The sequence below is a fragment of the Vicugna pacos genome, chromosome 7, assembly GCF_048564905.1.
Source record: "Vicugna pacos chromosome 7, VicPac4, whole genome shotgun sequence".
Lineage (NCBI taxonomy): Eukaryota > Metazoa > Chordata > Mammalia > Artiodactyla > Camelidae > Vicugna > Vicugna pacos.
Window position 1 is genome coordinate 83,546,876 of NC_132993.1, and position 19,190 is coordinate 83,566,065.

Sequence of the window (19,190 nt, forward strand, 5' to 3'; positions counted from 1 at the left end):
CCATCCCCGGTACTGCCATTAAAATAAACTAGCAGATAAATAAACCTAATTAGCTCCCCCCAACAAAACAAAAACAAAGAGTAAAATAAATAAAATAAAATATATTTCGAAATGAGCCAGACCCAGGAGAGAGAGGGTCAGTGTGCAGAGGGGAGGCTGGAAGGAGGCTGAGGGGAGGTTGGAGGTATCTCAGGATGGTTGGGTACAACAAGGATGTGTGTGTGGAGCTGGAGGCCACAGAGGGACCCTTGAGGGTCAGGCCCTTCCTGGATGCCCGGGCCTGCTTCCCAGGAGGGGCCCACACTGTGTAGCAGGGCTGGCCAATCCCCGTTCAGTCAAGGCCGGGCCACACTTGTCTCCTCTGCCCAGGCGCCCCCTCATCTCTGAACAGGAACTAAAGCGTGCAGGGTGGGGGCTCTGCCTGTGAGCGGCTGCCCAGCAGCCCGACCCTGGGGACCTGCTCCTAATGCGACCCCCTATGTCATCGTGCTGGGTGTGAGTATTGCCGTCCATGGACACGCCTCCTTTAAGAGGGGAGCTTGGCTCCTTCACTCCTGTGTGTGCCTTCAAATAAACAGAATAAGGCAGGGTGACAGCGTGATCCCGCCCAGACTGGATCATAAAAAGGCATGGTGTGTCCTCCAAAAGGTAAACACAGAATTACCATGTGGTCCAGCCATTCCACTGCAAGGTGCACACCCAAAGGACCGGAGGCCAGGATGGGACAGACACTTGTACACCCATGTTCCTGGTGGCATATGGTCCCACATCTATGAGGTTCCTAAAGTGTCAAATCCACCGAGACAAAGCAGAATGGTGGTTGCCAGGGCCTGGGGGTAGGGGGGTGTTCAGCGGGTACAGAGGTTGCCCTGGGGGTGATGAAAAAGTTTTGGGTACAGATAATGGTGATGGTTACATAACACTGTGAACGTACTTAATGCCACTGAACTATGCACTTGAAAATGGTTAAAATTATAAATATGATTACATATATTTTACCACAATTTGGGGTAAAAAAAAAAAAAGCACTGCTACTCTTCCTCTCCCTCCCTCTCCATCTCTCTCTGTCTCTCTGTTTCTGTCTGTCTGTCGCAGCCTCTCTGTCTCTCTCTGGGTGTCTCTTTCTTTCTGTGTGTGTTTCTGCCTCTGTCTGCCTCAGTCTCAGTCTCTCTGTCTGTCATCACTCACTCTGGGGAGTTCACTGCCCTGCTGGGAAGATGCTCAAATGGCCTTAAGGAGATGCCCGTGCAGAGAAGGACTGAGGCCTCCCACCAACAGACATGTGAGTGAGCCACCTTGGAAGCAAAGCCTGCAGCTCCAGGCAACCCTCCAGAAGATGCAGCCCTGGCCAGTGTCCACAGTGCACGGGAGCCCTGAGCAGGGCCGGCTCCTGGCCTCAGGTCCCAGGCTCCAGAGGGCCCTGCTCTGTTGTTGCTGTCTTGAAATTCATAATAATTTTTGAACAAAGGCCCCACATTTTCATTTTGCCCCGGTCCTGCAAGTTATGTCGCAGCCCAATCACTCAGCTGAACTGCTCTGAATCCACAGAAAGAGAGAAAATCAGTGCTTGTTGGTTGAGTGTCGGGGTAATTTGTTCCGAAGCCTAGACGACTAGCGTGCTTGTGAAACACGCCCCTTCCACGAACAAGGAGACGGTGCCTCGGAGCGGTTCAGAGGCTGCTGCGGCTTGTGAGGGGAAAGGCTGGGCCCGAATCCGGGTCTCTGCGCTCCAAACCTCAGCAAGCCACCTGGGAAAGGGGGGCCTTCACAGCTTACACCCTGTTCCCCAGGGGAACGCTCTCCGTTCTTCCCATGGGGTCCCTGTGAGGGAGGCAGGAGCATCTCCACTTTACAGATGGGCAAACTGAGGCTCCTCCCCTCCCCACACCCTGAGCATAGCTGCTTTCTGAGTGAGCCGGGAGTTCCAGGAAAGGGAGGGCCTTCCAGAGCCCCGGCCCCAATCCATCTGAACATGGTGCAGGCAACTGTCCAAAAACACCAACCCAAGTACACCGGAGTCTTCTCCCCTAAGTAGGGGATTCCTGAGCAGCGCTCAGAATGGGGGACCCTTGCCTGCTGGTGCACAGGGCAGGGGGCCGGCAAGGGAAGGGGCGTGGTTAGAGCTGGCGGTGAGGTGGCGGCTGCCAGGATCACCAGGAGAGAGGGTCATCGGGTGCCTGGTGGCTGGGCCTGGACGGGCAGAGGGGCGGCATCGCAGGGGTGAGGCCACACTGGAGCCCGCCCTTTGCTGAATGGGCCTGGTGAAGACTGGGCTGGGGTCTCCCTGGACATGCACCTCAGAACCACCTGGCGTGCTGGCTAGGATTCAGATTCCTGATCCTGCTCCAGGCTTCCGAGTCAGGCTTTCTGGGGCAGGTGAGGAATTTGTCTGCCATGATTCCATCAGACTCAGCCTTGACAATCTCTGACTTAAAGAGAGCCTGCCCAGAAACGGGAGATCTGCCTTCCCCTGCACCTCCCATGTGCGCTGGGACAGCTGGAGAAGGCCCCGCAGCCAGGAGGGGCCACAGCCACAGCTCCCACGACCAGCTCCGAGGACCCCCGAGCCCTCCCACAGCCCCCATGGCCCCGCTGGGCCCCCCACGTGGCTGAGGCCCCGGGCTGGGGGTGGTGTGGACATGGCTGCTCAGAAGCCTGTTTCCTTCAAACAGAGGCCTAGGTGTCATCCTGGTGCAAATGAAACAGAACTTTGGCGGGAGGGGCCCAGGAATCCGCCCTGACAAGCTCCCTGGGTGCCTTGGAGGCAGCGGGCCCACCATCCCCTCTGCACCTCCCGGCTGCTTCCCAGCGTGGGCAAGGCTGGGGTCCTGGGGTCCTCAGAAGTCCCTGAAGGGACGAGAGGTGGACAAGGGGCCACACAAACCGAGGGGGCAGGTGGAGGCTGAGAGGCCCCAGGGATCTGCGCCAACTTCCGGGGTCGGGGGTCCCAGCGGCACTCACTCAGACTCCATCTGGGGTTTCAGAAAGGAAGGACCTCCCGGCGGGCAGGAGAGCCACACTCCCTGAGGCCAAGACCTGGGCTCCTGGGGCTTCGTGGGCCCCCAAGGAACAGCCGATCCTCCTCACCGGACTGCAGTTCCAGGGGCCCTGGGCTGGGGTGGGGAGGCCTGGGGTGGGGAGGGTGGCAGAGGGTCTCCAGAATCAGACCTCAGACCGCAGGCTGGGGCTGTGCCCTGTGTGGTCTGTGACTGGTTTGGGGTTTCCCAACTTTTTCTTTGTAATCAAGCTGTCTTGTGGAGCCACAGAACATTAGACCCCTGTGTGTTTCCGCCAGAATCACGGCTTGGAGTTACAAAGTGCTGGGCGGGGACCTGTCCAGGCGAAGCCCGACCTTGACCTTTGGAACTTCTAGGTCAGGAGGAGACGCTGCTAGGAGTCTGGGTGGGATACTTCCATGGAGAAGGAAAGGGAAGCCTTTGGGGTCTCCCCGTGGTCTGTAAGAGAGAGCTGGGACCCCTGTCTCCGCCCCCCTTGGAAGGCCACTCACCGATGTTGGAATGCTTCAGAAGACGGCAGATTCGAGCCTCTCTCTCCAGCTTCTGGTGATCTGGGGACAGAAAGGGACACGGCATCACTTCATGTCCCTGCAGCCAGTGACACCCTTGCGCCCCTTGACTGCACGCCGGACAGGCCGCCAACCCCAAGACTTTCAGCCCAGGGGACGTGTGGCCACCACCTCTGACAGCCTCCACCTGGCTGACCGCCCCCTTCCCAGGGGTCACGTCAGGTTGTGGCCCACTCCTCCCGACCCAGACCCCCAGCTGGCAATGCTGGAGCTGAGCTGCCAAGTGCCTGGAGCGCAAGGCCCAGGGAGGCGGGACGGATGCTCCCTCGGGGCCCAAAGGTTCCCTAGGTGATTCAGGAAGAGAAAATGCCACACATCAGCAACAGAACTGACAGCACCAATTTAATCCTTGACTTAAATGTGTCCTAATTCCAGACTCCGCGGAGCTTTCTGCTGGAGTCTAATTTGTTCTCGGGGGCGGCCCGTGGGGCTGGCAGAGCAGCACTGTCTGCCGGGCGGGGGCCGTCCCACCAGCGTGCGGGGTCCGCAGGGGCCTCAGCCGGACTCTGGCTGGACGTCTGGGGAAAGGGGTGCGCGACCGGAACGCCACCCCCACGCACAAACTCATAAACACAGCCCTGGATTTGGATGGCCCTGGTGTTTATGCAACGCTGGCAAAAAAGAAAAAGCAAAGCGTCAGAGGAAAGCTGCCCTGGGCAAGACTGGTGCCGATCCCAGCGGGCCCGCAGCCCACCCGTGAAAGGCACACGACCCCGATTCCAGAGCCTGGCCCCTCAAGGGCCAAGCAACTTACCAGCCAGAATTTTATCTTGCAAGCAAACAGCGGTGCCAGGAGGATTTTAATAGCAGATGGAGATTGTAATAGCAAAAAAACGGAAAAAACCCACGTTTCCACTGACCGGAGAAGGCAGAAATAAATACACAAAATTTGTTATAAATATATATAATTACACAACAGAATACACCCCTCCACAAGTGCACGTCGCCCCAACACCCCAACATAAGGCTGAGTAGGAAAAGCTGCTCACAGAGAAAGACCCAAAGTGGGCTCCATTCACACTGAGGTTCACACGCATGGCCCTGGGCACACACGTGTGGCAGGACAGGGAGGAAAGGCAGGGGTTTTCAAGTTGAGGATGGCGGCTGCCAGGGGGCAGGATGTGACTGGGGAGAGTGTGCCTGGGGCCTGGAGCCCCTCATCCAGCCCCTGTGTGCACGGAGCCCCTCCCCGTGAGGACCTGAGGAGGACATTAATACACCAAACGAGACCTGATTCACCGGGAGCCCCTGACAGCCTCCGCTAGCAGGACACTGTTCATGTGCTAATTACAAAATGCCCTCAGAAGCAGTAAAGCCAGTCCGCAGGCCTCCTCAGACCTGCCAGCCCATCCTTGCCTCTGCCTGGGGCAAAAAGACCCGGACAACAAAATGTCCTTCTGCAGGAAAGGAGCCCACCGACTCGTCAGCCCACCGACTCGTCTGTGGTCAGCTCGCCCTGGGCCGGCTGCTGGTGGCGGGCTGGGAGCATCAGAACAGATCTGAACGTGGACAGACTTGCAAGCACTCATGCACCTTTGTCCTGAGCAGGAAAGTCATGCCTGCAGACAGGAATCTCTCTGGGAACACCTGGGGCATCCAACTGGCTCTCCCTCCTCCCGGGATTGGTACTCAGGCCTCCCAGAAATGCGAACACCTCCCTGAGCTGCCCGCCTGGCTCCCATTGGTCACGCCAGGCCCCTTGGCACTGGGAGGGCTCTGGCAGAACCACAGGGCAGGGGCTGGGCCTTCGGGACAGACCCTCACGCCCTCCCTGGCGCCCTCACCTCCACACCCAGTGCAGCAAGCATGTGTGGTGTCCACCCCCACCCTGCTGTGCGGGGAGCGGGGGCTAAGGTGGCAGCAGACAAGATGCTGGAAGCAGCCCAAGAGTCACCATTAGGAGGGATGCATGGAGAACTGTCACAAAAGAAGACACACGACAGTACGTCTGTACGAAGCTCAAAATCAAGCAACACTGAATGTAACGTGGGGCAGGTGGGGGGCAGGTGTCCGCAGACGTGAGGCTCGCTCTACAGGAAAGCAGGGAAGTAGTCCTTGCCACGTCCAGGACCGCAGCTCCCTTCTGTGTGTTGGGGGCGGGGGATGTGGAGACACAGGGTGGTGGGTTCATGGGGTTGTTCTGTCCTTTCATGGTGGTTTTTTATATTTACTATTCCGAACATTTTTCAAACTTTAAGTTGCAAGAATAGTGCAATGTACTAATAGAAGGCATTTTTGCAACATCTCTGGCCTTCCTAGACATAGACGTACTCCTGAAGCGTTTGCGAGGAAGCCCCAGACTTCACGTCCTTTTGCAGGTAACACCTCAGCGTGTATTTTGTAAGAACAAGGACATTCTCTTAGTAATCTCGGTGCAGTTACCCCACTTGCTAAATTGAATGCAGACGTGGTCCTCAATCTAACCGACAGTCCCCGTAATGTCCTAGCTGAGTCCTTCCGACGTGGATCCCAAGAAACCCATCTGCACGTGGATGGGGCCGGAGCAAGGCTAGGTCAGGGAGAGTCCAAGAAGGTCAGGTGGTGGGAGCTGAGGCAGTTTTCTCTGGAAACAATTGCCTGATTGCAGTCATAAATAAAAAATCAGGTGAAAAACTCGGTGTGGGAACTCATCTTTGGGAAGCAGATAACTATATTTTATTACTGAAACATCACCAAGGGCAGAGCCTTAGCCAAAAAAAAAAGAAAGAAAAAAAACTTGACCTACTCTTGACTGTGTTTGGGGCGATAAATGATTTATTTGAAAGAGGCCAAGAAGGGGCACCAGGCTGACCAGACCAGGCGCCAGTGTCCACCCCAGCCACGCAGGTCACTGACCCTCCCAGCTGCGCCCTTTCTGTGCCCGATGCTGCAGCGCTCGGCCAGAGAGGAACTCTGAAAGTGCACATCATGACACCTGCTCTGAGCTGGTAAAAGTCTATGTGTTTACATCCCAGCAAGACGGTAACTGCTTCACTCTGGGCAACAAAATTACGGGTAATTTTTATCATTTATATTTCCCCCCTACTTTGACAACAATCTTGTGTTACTTGTACAATAGGGCAAACCATTCTTTCTTATTTGAAAAAAAAGTTTGATCCTGTCTCCAGTGAATACAAACTCACTGGTTAAATACGATGAGGCTGTGTCATAAAACCTGCTATGATAACATTTGCCCTGGAATTAAAAATTGAAGCTTGATATTCCGTGACCATGGATGGAAACCAGAGGCCACAGGAGAGGGGATGGGGGAGGAGGTTGTCCCTCTTGGTCCAGAAGGCTCATCCCGGGCCAGGCATGTGGCCAGGGAAGGGACCAGCATCCTAACTCTGCCCACATCCCATGATTTTTTCTCTGCAACGTTGAGGAGTTATTTCTGAACTCTCGACTACCGTTGTAAAACCCATCGTAGACACAGTTAGGTGAGTCAAATTTAGTCCAATTCGCAAGAAGTGTGTCCTGGCCCTAAACCATCAGTGGGAATCTGGGAAGCCACCTCCACTCTACCTCGTGCGGGCAGCAGGACATGGGACAGGCCAGTGGCCCTGCGATGTCTCATTGCACCTGCTCATCCCTGCCAGCCTGCCTCCTTTCCGGGGCTCTGGCCCCAGGGACCTGCCTGGACTCAGAAGACCATGGCAGTAACCACTGAGCGGACCAGACCCATGGAAAGAATCCAGCCGGAATGCTGCCCACCCTGCCAAGGGCCCATCGGCACCCCAGGGGACCCAGCCCAGTACCCGCTCCTGAGGCAGGTCCCAAGAGTATTCCTGAGCAGCCAGACCCTGTCATGCCCACTGCAGTGATGTGCTGGCTGGGCGGGATGCAGGAGACCCCAGGAGGGGCCAACCAGCCACCTACCAGGGCTGTGGAGGCCACGGGGGCCTTGAGCCCAGCCAAGAACACCAAAAGGGCCTTCCCAGGGCTGTGACCAGGTGCCCTAAGGGTCCCGGTGCCCAGAGTTGCCCTGAGGCCCAGGCACCTGCTGCTTGTAGCCCCGCTGCCACATTGGCTGGTGTTTTGTCATGGAACATTCGGTATGTGTCTAGGAACGTGGGCCACACCTGTGCAGGCTTGAAACCAAGGACAAGTGAGCCCCCGGACAGGGTTGGGACCCCTCTCCCCGGTCAGTCCTTGCATCACCCCTCACATGCACTGCTCTGGGGAATGCACCTTCAATGCCGGCTTTTCCATGGAAGGTCTGAGGATGACCTCAGAAACGGTGTGTGGAAGGATGGGGCGCCAGGGAGTGAGGGCACCAGCCAAGTGGCCCTGAGCCTCCAGAACCCTGCCCCACCAAGGGGAGGCCTCTCTGCCCTCCTCCCAGCCACAGACCCCAGGCCAGCACTGACCGTGTCCCCAGGACCCATGTGTCCCCAGGAGCACATGCAGCAGTGCCATGAGCCCTGAGGACAGCAGAGTCAGAGGCCCTGGTGCTGCCTGCGGGGGACTGAGAGGGGGACCAGCTGAGTGAGGTTTTGAAGACATCTGCCATCCATGGGGGTCAGACTCGGTTCTTACACCCTCTGTGATGTGAATCTCTGAAAGGGAGCTCCCGAGTTCAGCTATCTCTTAAATGCTTGGGCATCTTAGGATCCGCACCCCACATGGAGACCAGCCTAAGCACATGTGGGTCCGTGGTCAAAGGTGACTGGCTGGTTCAGTCTGAGGCAACCTGACACACACACACACACGTGGTACTTCCACCTGTACCTGAGACAGGGCCAGCAGAGGCATAAAACAAGCTACTTCATTCTCCTGCCAGAGAAGCACCCCACGGATAAAACACAGCAGTCACTTATACCCCCATAAATGTGCTTATCAAACAGAACAAAACAAAAGCAACTTGACTGAAAGACACAAGCTACAGTGGACCTGTGATCGCCCGCCTGCCACCCTCCTGAACTCCAGCCACAGCTCGTGAGGGTCCTTTCTGGGTGATTCTGCTTCCACCTGTGTCAGGCCCGCCCTGCACTCTGGGCGTCCCCGAGGTGTGGGGTGCCCCCAGGCTCAGAGGTCAGGGGACCCAGGGAGCCCTGCATGCTTCAAGCTGGGTGCACACCCCACACAGGACAGCAGCTTCCAGATCCCAAGAGCCCCCAGGAGCCGGAGAGGGGGCCTGCTTGGGGCTGTCACTGTGCCCTGGCTGGCACCCATTACCGAGAAGGGGATGGGCAGGGGACCTCAAGTGGCAGGAAGAGACAAGCACTTCCACTCGCGACCACACGTGGGCGCTGTCTGCACGTTGCAGGCATTAACTGTTTCACTCCAATAACCCCTTGAGGAATGGCAGCGGGAGGCTCAAACCAGCTCTTCACCGCCCCAAAACTCATCAACGGGGCGGTTTCCCCAGGCATGGTCCTCCTGGGCAGGGTCCCCCAGGTGAGGGCACCTCGAGTTTAACCAGAATGAAAAGGAGGCTGCTGAGGGCGGTAGGAGAAATGCAACCCTCAGGGGTGGGAGAGGACGATCGTGGGCCCTGCTGTACCCCGCAGAGTGGGGCATGGTCACAGTCCAGGAAACAGGCACCCAGAGGCGCTCAGAGTCCCCAAGGCCAGGCCTGGACTCAAGGCTGGTGGCCTCCCTCACAGCCACCCCAGTGACAGCCCCCTCCCCAGTCCCCCAGGCCCCTCCAACAACCCTCCCAGCCCCCATCTACTCCCTGGCTGTGGGTGACTCACAACAGATCAGGGCGAGGGGGGGGTGGAGAGGGTGAGAGGAGCCAGGAGAGGGGGGACAGGAGGGACGTGGGTGGGTGCCTGGTCCCTCGCCAGCTGCCAGGAGCAGCAGCAGTGCTGTCACCAGCAGAAGGACACCCGCGAGGCACCAGGCGGGGGCGGAGGAGGGACAGGAGGGGGAAGACAGGAGGCACACCCAGCAGGACACGCTGCCAGCCTCTCCCCCAGGCCGGGCCTGGGACAAGTGAGGCCACATCTCAGGAAGCCGGGAATGAGGACAGGTCATGCTGGACCAAACAGGAAATCCCACAGGGCAAGTCCACACCGCCTGGCACGTGGAAGGGCTCAGAAACGCTCTCTTCTCCTGGGACAGCCCCTGGACCTCCACGGGCCCCTGGGGCCGGGCGGGCTGCACTCACTGGGGAGCCCACACCAGCACAAGGACTGGCTTCCGCAGTTCCCTCCCTGGCTGGAGGACGACCTGGCCAGGGAGAGCTGGGGATGGAGGACAGGAAGGCGCTCTGCTGGGGCCCTGGCCTGGGACGGGGAGGCTGGGACATGCCATGGCGCCAGCTGGAGGTCTTGGGCCGCTGTGGCTGCCGCCCAGGACACCCCGTCAAACCCGGTAACTCCTGGGCACTGAGCCAGCAGGGATCTGAGCATCATATTGGGGTCTGGCCCATCCCGGGGTCACCGTCCACTTCTGCCCTAAAGCGTGGACACCCAACCCGAGGCCCCAGGAGAAAAGGATGCCCACAGGGAAGGGGTGGGCAAGGTTGGCTGGCCTTCAGGCTGTGAGGTGTGGGAGGAACAGACCCCAGAGGTTGACCCGTCTGTAGGACCACCTGCCTGAAAACGGAGCCGTGGACTGGGGGCTGCAGTTGGAGGCAGCAGCCCCTGCCCTCGGCTACCTCGCGTGTCCTCACCATGGTTGTTGTGACCAAAGGCTTGGGGCCACGCACCAGCCAGAGACAAAGCTGCTCCCCTAGGTCTGGGGTCGGGGAGGAGGCCAGATGGTGATGCCGACCACCTCAGGAGGTTTGAGGAGGGCCATACCCTTCCAGGGCAGCCAGCTCCCACGTCCTATTCTGTTGGCTCTGCAGGGTAGGGGGCTGCCTGGGCCCCCGTTCCTTCCAGGCTAAACCAGCAGTGAACCCAAACCAACACTGTCAAGCTGGGAGACGGTGAGGTCGCCTACGGGCCAGGCTCGGGTGGCTGCAGGGACACTGGACACAAGGCCCTGAAGGGGGCCAAGCCTTGTTCTCGAAGTCTCAGTTTCCCATGTGTGAAAAGGGGCGGGGGGAGGTTCCCAGAGAGAGAGGCCACGGAAGAGAGGAACCCCCAGCCTGCCCTGCTTTTTTTCCTGCTTCCTCCCTCCATCCTCTGTCCAACAGAACATTCAGGACGCCAGCAGCTGTCCCCACTCTCCTCTCTGGGGGCTTTGATTCTTCCAGAGGAGGTGGGGGTGGGGGTGGGGGGTTGGGCACGATGGCTGCGACCCATTGTCTCCAGGTGACCTGCCCCTGTGGGCCCTGGGACGCACCACTCAGGGTTCCTTCCTCTCTTTCCCACCTGTCTCCATCACCTACGCCATAGGATGGCACCAGAGAGCTTTCTAGAATTCTCGGAGGCTCATGGAGATCCACATCCCACCTCATTCCAGCTCGTACTGATCACTCTCCAGCATCAACTCCCTAACTCACACATCCCAAAGTTCTCAAAGTCCCAAGGGACAGAGCACGGGAACCCAGGCTGGCAGCCCTTGTGGCTCCGAACTGCTGGTCAGAATCTGTTAGAAAGTCCCGGTCGTTCACGGCAGCCGGCAGAGCCCACGGCGCCCTCCACGGCGCCCTCCTGCCACGGCCCACAGTCATGCCCTCAGGGTCCCAGGAAGGGGATGAGCGGGCACGGGGGGTGGGAAGACCAGAGCAGACAGGCTCCTTCAAGCACCTGCTGGCCCTGGAGGCTCCAACCTCAGCTTCATCCTCTTTCTGGGCGCAGGACAGACGGGCTACAGGGGAGGACACGACTTTCTGGAAGAACATCCCCAAATCAGGGCTTCGGGGCTCTCACCTCCTGACAGGGCTCACGGGACTGGGATACGGGTGCCAAACCAGCCCAACCCCGGGGGCAGCGCAGGGTCCTGCGGCGGGGCCTGACCGTGCAGTCACTGTCACTGGGCAGCAGCTGGTTCAGGGGTTGGAAGAAGGTCGCAGGGGGCGTTGCCCTAAGATCCTGCTGGTTCCTCTGCTCCAGAGCACAAGACGGCCTGCGGGTCCACCTCAGGTCAGTGTCTACTGTTTGCAGATCTGGCTCTTTGGCTCTTCTTAGGCCCTGAAAGTTGCCAAGGGCTCCCTGCAGGGTAGGGCTGTTATTAACATCGCCCCAACTTTCAGATGGGGCACAGGAAAGCCCGGGGTTGGGGTGGAGCTGGGCCACCACCCGGGGCGCTGGCACGGAGACCCAGATGTCCCACAGTCTTTCCCAGGGGGCTTCTCAAGCCTGCAATGGGCTGACACGCTTGACTCCAGCCCACTCTCCCGGGGAGCACCTTGGGCCCTGGGGGCGCCCATCCTGCTCCAGATCTAGCACTGTCATCGTGCTGCAGCCCTGGTGGGCGCCGGCAGAGAGCCCTGACGATGAAAAGGGCAGCTCCCACTGTGGCTCCTTGTGCATGTTTTGTTTTAAAAAGGCAGCACGGCACCCAGCAATTATCCCACCAGCATCACCCGGCAGCCACACCGGCCCGGTGGTGGGGCGGCGCCTGCGTGCGTCCTGCAGCTGCCGCAACCTCGCCGGAACAAAGGAAGGGCTCTGGGGGGGGGGCGCTGACGAGCGCCGCGCGCACAGGGGAGCTCGGCCGGCCGGCATCCGTCCGCTCCCCACACCGCGGCTGAGCCTCTGAGCCGTTTGCTGGCCATGTGGTCCCCAGAGCCCTGACTCCGTGGCTTTTCAGCTAGTCCTCTGTGGGCGCACAGGCGCCCTCTACAGGCTCAGAGCCATCATCACCCGACACCCGGCACAGCTCAGCTTTGAAACAGACATGACATTTCATGATGTAAGGTCTAAAACTGATGCCCTCTGTGTGATGTGATGCCCTGAGGTCCCCACAGCTCCCCTCCCCACATCGCTCTCCACTCGCCACCTCCCCGCCACACAGCCCTCCTCCCCAGACAGACCAGGCGCAGAGCTGGCCTATCCCCAAGCAGTGGCCTCGGTTCCCTGCCAGTGAGGAATTATTCAAACGAGTCAACCACATACCCCTGCCAGGATCAGGGGCACCACACTCTCTTGTCACTACAAAGCCTGCCTCTCACAGTCCACTGATCACTCTCCCCCGAGCTCACCCTGCGTGCGTGGCCTGCGGGACACACGGGGTCCTCCCCAGGCTCTGGGCCTGTGTGCACAGACTGCTGTCCATCCCAGTTTCTGGGGTCGGTGTCCCATGTTCAATCATGCCCATGACCCTGGGGTGGGCTCCCATCCTCATCAATGAGCGGGAAGGAGGTGATGTGAACAAAAATGGCTATCGTCTCAAGTCCTCAGTTTTGTCAACTGTACAATGGGACAGTACCACCCTCCAGTGCAGTAGGGCGTGGTGACAGCAGGAGCCCACCAGGGGCCGCCTCCTTTCCTGCTTCCTTCCCCAGGAGCCCAGCAACAGGTCCCACACCTGGGGTAGGGTCTCATCACAGCCCACCCCGAAGACAGAGCCCACAACACTCCCGCAGCCACACAGCCTGGATATGCTCTTGAGGGTGAGCAGAGACTGCGTGCTTTCCAGGCTAGGGGGCGGCTCCCGGTGGGTGCAGGGCTCACCCCATCAGGGTCCTTCTCAGACTCAGCAAGGTCTCTGGGACGTGCGTGCTCCCCTCCTTCCCACCAGCCTCCTCCTGCCATCTGTAGTCACTGGTGACCCAGACCAGGCCCTCATTTGGTTCAGTTCTTAAGCTGAAAGCATGGGGCAGGAGTGTCACAGAGCTGCCCACCCACACTCTCCACCTCGCAGGTGAGGCCACCAAGAACATGGAGGGGGATGGCAGTGTCCCCCAGGACCCCTGGCCACACAGCCTGGCTTCCACCCCGTTTCTTCTCCTCCTTGCCTTCACCCCAATTTGGGGACGCTTCAACTTAGCCTATATGGTTGAAAAATCAATTACAAAAATCTTTTCTCTCAACAGTTCTGTTTCGCATTGTCTGATAAAACACAAAATGACCAGTTAAATCTGAATTTCAGATAAGCAACATGGATTTTTTAGCATAAGTATGTCCCAAATGCTGACAAACAACAAACACGTTTCTAGTGTAAGTATGTCCTATGCAGTTTGGGACATATTTGCATTTAAAGATTTTTTCTCGTCTATCTGAAATTCAAATTTAACTGCTAAATCTGGCAACCCCAGCCTGGTTCCTTCATTGCTCCCCCATCCTCCCCCTGGGATGGGAATTGGGGGGTCCTCCCCGCCCACAAGGGCCTCCAGCTCTCCCTCTTATTTCCTCCCCACCTGCAGAAGGGCGCCCCCAGCTCCCCATAAACCCAAGTCCTGGCAACAGAACCTGGGAGGGATGGGTCTGCCCAGATAAAGGTTGACCCTGAGGCAAAGGGAGGGATTCCCACTCCCGCCTACCCTCCAGGTCCCTAGGGAGACCCCTCCCACTGCCCAGAATCCCCTGAGGCCCTGACTTGAGAGCAGGGTCCACGAAAAGCTGGCTGGGGGGGTTGGAGATACTTATTCTAAAAAATTACTATTTATCTGGAATTGGGACATCATACAGTGAGGGCCTGGCTCCGCCCCTGGGGCGCTAGGAGCTGCTAGGGAGGGGGCGGGGGAGGGCTGCCCGACGGGGAGCGCAGAAGGGAGGGGAGGGGGCCTGAGCCGGGGAGGGAAGGGAGGACGGAGACCGGAGGGGAGGGAGGGGCGCCCGCCCGCGCATGCTCAGCCGCCCCTGCAATGCGGCGCCGCCGCGTCCTCTGGTAACCCAGTTCCCGGGGCCCGTTATCCTCTGGCTCGAGGCTGTCTTCCCGCTTGCCGGTTGTGGGGGGCCGGACCGGAAAGTCGCAGTCGCGCTGCAGTAGGAGAGCCCCCGGTTCCCGGTTCCCGGTTCCCGGTTCCCGGTTCCCCCATGAGCAAAGGGAGGTTTGGCCCAAGGGAGGAAGCTGGGTGTGGGGCGTGTGGTGCAGGCTCAGCCCCAGAGCACCCCCAGAGACAAGACAGCTCCTCCCCATCACACCTTGGGCAGGAGCGCCCACTCCCCACCCCCAGGCAGAAGAGGCCACACAGGCCCCTGAGGGTGAACTGGGCACCAGCCTGGGGGCGGGAGGAGGCTCAGAGGTGATCCCCACACCTGGGCTCTGCTCATTAGGGCCGTGGATTCCCGAACAAGTCTCTGCTTCTGTGCGACTCAGTTTCCTCGTCTGGAACGGGGCCCCCACCTCCAACCTCGGAGCATGTGTGGGGGCCACTGAGAAGCCCCTTGAAGATTGCTGCTGAGGGTCAGGGCACAACACACGTCTAAGGCCCCGATCCTGTGCCAGGTCCTTCCTCCCTCCGACTTCAGCCACTGCCTGGGGTCACTTCTCCAGCACCTGCTCCCTGGACACGTGGAGCCAGTGAACACTAATGGAGCTCAGGCCACAGGGTGCCCTCCAAAGACACCAAATCAGCCCCAGAAAACAGCCACTTAGTGACAGTGAGCTTGGGGGTCGGGGGGAGGCAGGAACAACAAGAAATGCTTTTTTGACCCATGTGCCTGATGATCCCCCTCCCCCTCCCCCTGTCAATTCATTTTCCTCTAACTGCTTTTGTTAACAGTAGTTTAATCATCTCTAATTATTCAGTACATTCACAGATTCTGAATGTCTCACAATCCTCTATTTAATTAAGTATTAAATTTTAAAAATCTAACTCTTACAGCCTCGGCATAAGCTGGGTGCCGTCCGCAGTGTCCTTGTGGCCCCAAGAACTGTCAGTTACCGGGTGGGGCAGTTTTTCTGCGTCCAGTGCCAGCGTCGCCCTCCTGGGGCTTTCTTTATCATTGGAAGTTTGTCTCCTCAGTCCTGGGGTCCTCGGTCCCTGCAGGGCTGAGTGAGGCCTCTCCACACTGCACTGAAAGCGAAGCAGGAGGGGTGGAGGGAAGGGCTTCCCCTTTGGCCTCTAGGTCCAGCCTCCACTTCCCGACTGTCTGTCTTTCTAGGGCACTTCCCCTGCATCCTCCTGCCCACCCATGAGCCCCCTCTCCACCCCCACTTTCCAGAAAAGCTGAGGCAAGCATCCCTGTAATGGGCTTCGTGCTGATGGGGGTGGAGCTGGTCTGGCTTCAGGACACTTGCTCTACTTGGAGCACGTCTGATCCTGCAGGACACAGATGCGGGCTGCATGGAGGCCACCAGGACTCAGGGAGGAGCAGCAGGCTCCTGGCCTCCTCTCCCCGCTTTCCCACCACCCCAGGCTTCACCACAGAAATTCTCCTGAACTTGGACTTCCCAAATGCTCAGGTGCTCAGCGACCAGGGGCCTCCCCTGCAAACTTGACCCTGGAGCAAACCCTCTTCCACCCAGTCCCCACCCCAGCTTCACACCTGGGAGACTAGCCTGACTCTGGCACAGACTGCACACCCGCTCGGTCAAATCCATTCATTCATTCAAACATGTATGGAGAGTTCACCACCTGTCAGGGTGTGGGCCGGGTGTGCCCGATACAGTGGTGAATGAAAGTCCTGCCTGCACAGCCTGCCAGTCTGGTGGAAGAGACAGCTACAAAATAAACATACGGTCTCTGATTCCCACTGGATGCTCAGGGGAGACCCCTCTGAGGAAGTGCCATCAACATGAGTTAAGCAGGTACAAAGTTCAGGAAAAGCATTTCCAGAGAGAAGGCAGGTGCAAGGCCCTGGGGTGCGAAGACCCGAAATCCTCTCCCCTCACCCCTCCTCTGCCCACTCAGCTAGGAAAGCTCCGAAGGGGCTGGCGAGGGTCAGATCATCCCTAGGCCCCTGTACAGGGAGGTGGTTGGTTGTTTCTAGAATCCTTTTCCGTTAAAGAAACATGCTGAACACTAGAGGTGAAATGATGGGTGGTCTGGGTCTGGGATCTGCTGCAAGATATGGGGACAGGAGCCGGGGGAGAGTTACAGATGAAATAAAATTGGCTGAGAGTGGGTAACTGTTGAAGCTGGGGGCTCATTCTATCATTTTCTCTAAACTTGGAGACGTTTGCAATTGTCCATAATAACAAGTTAAATGGGGGGAATGCAGAGACCTCCACAGGCCTGGGCAATGCCGAGGCCCAATTGCGGAGGCAAAGCAGCGGGTGTCTGGCTTCCCTGACCAGGAAAGTGGTCCTACGGGAGAACAGGCAAGGGCCAGCTGCTTCAATTCCAGATCAGCCCTGGCTGGCTGCCCCGCCTCCCATGACCCACCCTGGTCATTGTTGAATGCCGGGAATTTCAGACTCCCACTCCTCTCGATCCTCCCGATTTGTAGAACACTTTGAGGGTACAAACAGGGGAGTGTGAGGTTACTTGAGAGGGGCTGGATGATCCCACGAAAATGTACTCAGGTGGTTTTCTGGGTCTCACGAACTCCTATTCATCCTTCAAGACCCATCCAACTTCCTTGTGCCCTCGCCTGTGCTCCCACCCACACACAGGGCTGTAGTGGCTTATCTGGATGTGTTCATGCACCACCGCGTCCTCTGTGCTGGGCACATGGGAGGGGCTGGGTACACCTGCTGGATGAGTGAGGGTCTCCCCTAGGGAGAGGCCATCTGAAGTCTAGGGGACTTTGTGTGGGGGACCCCTGAAGGTGGGCTCTCTCTCTTCCTGTGACCTGGCATGAGACTACAGAATGAGAAGGAACATTCCTCCTGCTTTAGGAACTTCGTATGTGTGTGCACATCCTTCTGAAAACACTTAACACCGTTGTCCCACCCGTGCCGCCCACCCAATGTCAGGGACCACGGAAGCTCCCCTGAGTTCTGGCGGTGCAGTGCATACAGCAAGCGCTCAGTAAATGTTAGCTTTAGCGTTATTATCATTATTACAGCTCAGTTGAGGGATCTGAGCTTTCCTGAACACACATGCCCCAGGGCTGCCCTGGCTCGCGCACCACTCCTCTCTGTGGTCCCCTCTCCCAGCACCAGCAGCCCGCAGGAGGGCTTGGGACTGGCCCTACCAGGCACGGACTGGGAGAGGAGTGCCCGCCCCTGGAGACACTCGGCTCCGAAGGCCTGGTCCACAGCAGGCTCCCAAACACCACCTACACACAGCTTAGTGAACCGCACAGCGGGCTGGGCTGCCCGCCCCCATGGGCTGCTGGGCTGGCATCCGCAGACCCCACACGCGGAGGTGTTCTCAGCACCGACAGCAGGGAGGGATTCGGGCCAGGACTGCCTACCATCAGGGCCTCTTCACAGGAGGAAGAGCCTCTCAGTTAGCTCAGATTGGGTCTGGATGCTAATGGGGATCGCAGGCGTACTGGGAGGCGGGAGAGCCGCAGGCCAGGGGCTTAGCTCAGCTCTCTCTGCCCGCGGGTCACCCGGCCCCCTGTCTGACCCCAGGGTCAGAGACCCGTGGGACCCCCCCAATAGCACTGGGGGGTGGTAGTGGTGCTGCCACCTCGCTGAGACAGCCCACACCTCCACACCCACACTGGTTCCCGACCCTTCACGCCCGCACTTCAAGCTCTGCCGTCACCTGCTCAGGGTGGCATCTCCACCACGGCCTTGTCACAGTTGTTCACCACACGTCCCTTGCCCCCAGGTCCCGCCCTATCCCTCACCAAATGGAATATCATTGGATCCTAGGAGGATGGGGGTCTGTCTGTCTGCCCAGAATGGGCCGTCCCCTGGCAACGGCTTTGGAGGTGCTGGATGGGGTGAGGTCACATGCCCAGGGCCAGCTCTGGGCCAGCACCACGCCCAGCCCTGCAGGCCCACCGAGCTCACCCCAGCATCCCTGCATCCGGAAGACCTGCAGGGGCTGAGTTAGGAAACACGCCATTCACACCACCCCTCAAGCATCATCCCATCACCCAAAGTCTGCAGGTCACTCAGTCCTCCTGTGGCCCACAGTTCTTGGGGAAATGACATTATCTGACCTGGCAACCACATGCCTCTCCCCTTCCAGCCCTGGTGAGATGAGGTAGGGGCTCCATGAGCCCCTACACCAGAGCAAAAGTACAATCCAGATCTGAAGATGCATGGGTGCCCCTCCCTCCCCGCCCCATTCGGCTGGAGGCATCGTGCACATCCCACTGTGGCCACGAACCCCGATCCCCCTGTGCCCACGTCTGAGCCACAGGCCAAGCCCCATCCTGCAGCACAGGCTCCAGCCCCTGCACCCGGCCACGCCGGCCAGCACAGCCATCCCCTACCTCTGGCCGATAGCTTCTTGGTGTTGATGATCTTGGCTGCGTACTCATGGCCGGTGCAGAGCTTGACACAGCGTCGGACCACAGAGAAAGCCCCCCTGGGGAAGAAATGGGAAACAGAGACAGAGGGCTGATTAATCCCCCAGTGAACACCGGCCACCCAGTCACGAGGCCTCGGGCAGAGATCTGTGCCAGGAAGGGGCGTCCCTCTCCAAATGACTCCCAGCCCGTCCCACCTGGCACCAGCCTGACAGGGGCCCCTTCTCCCAGCAGCTGGCAGATCCCAGCACCTGCGAGACCCCCAGCCTCGGCATCCTTACGGGCCAGCTGGGCCGAGGGGCCGTCCAGGGGTCTCTGAGCGTACATCCTCCCGTGCTTTAGGCCAAGTCCGGGAGACCCAGCGAGTCTCCCCAGAGCAATGAGCACTGGCTCGGCTCCAAACATCGGAGCACACTGGTGCAGCCTGTGGGGACTCATTGAAGGTTTTGGAGGGAGGGAGAAGCAGCACATAATTAAGTTCAAAGCTGGAGGAGACGGTCCCCTCCCCTGGATCCTACACC

General features: G+C 58.8%; 1 protein-coding gene across 3 annotated transcripts in view; it reads right to left on the bottom strand.

Annotated features, from left to right (window-relative positions):
* Positions 1–19,190, bottom strand: part of CAMK2B (calcium/calmodulin dependent protein kinase II beta) — an 88,411-nt gene that overhangs the window by 38,137 nt on the left and 31,084 nt on the right. For all 3 annotated transcript variants that reach the window (XM_072965273.1, XM_072965272.1, XM_072965274.1), the window contains exons 2-3: positions 18,634–18,728; positions 3,509–3,568 (exon numbers count right to left, since the gene is read on the bottom strand). In XM_072965273.1, the coding sequence (XP_072821374.1) occupies positions 3,509–3,568; positions 18,634–18,728 (155 nt within the window). The remainder of the gene's footprint in view (positions 1–3,508; positions 3,569–18,633; positions 18,729–19,190) is intronic.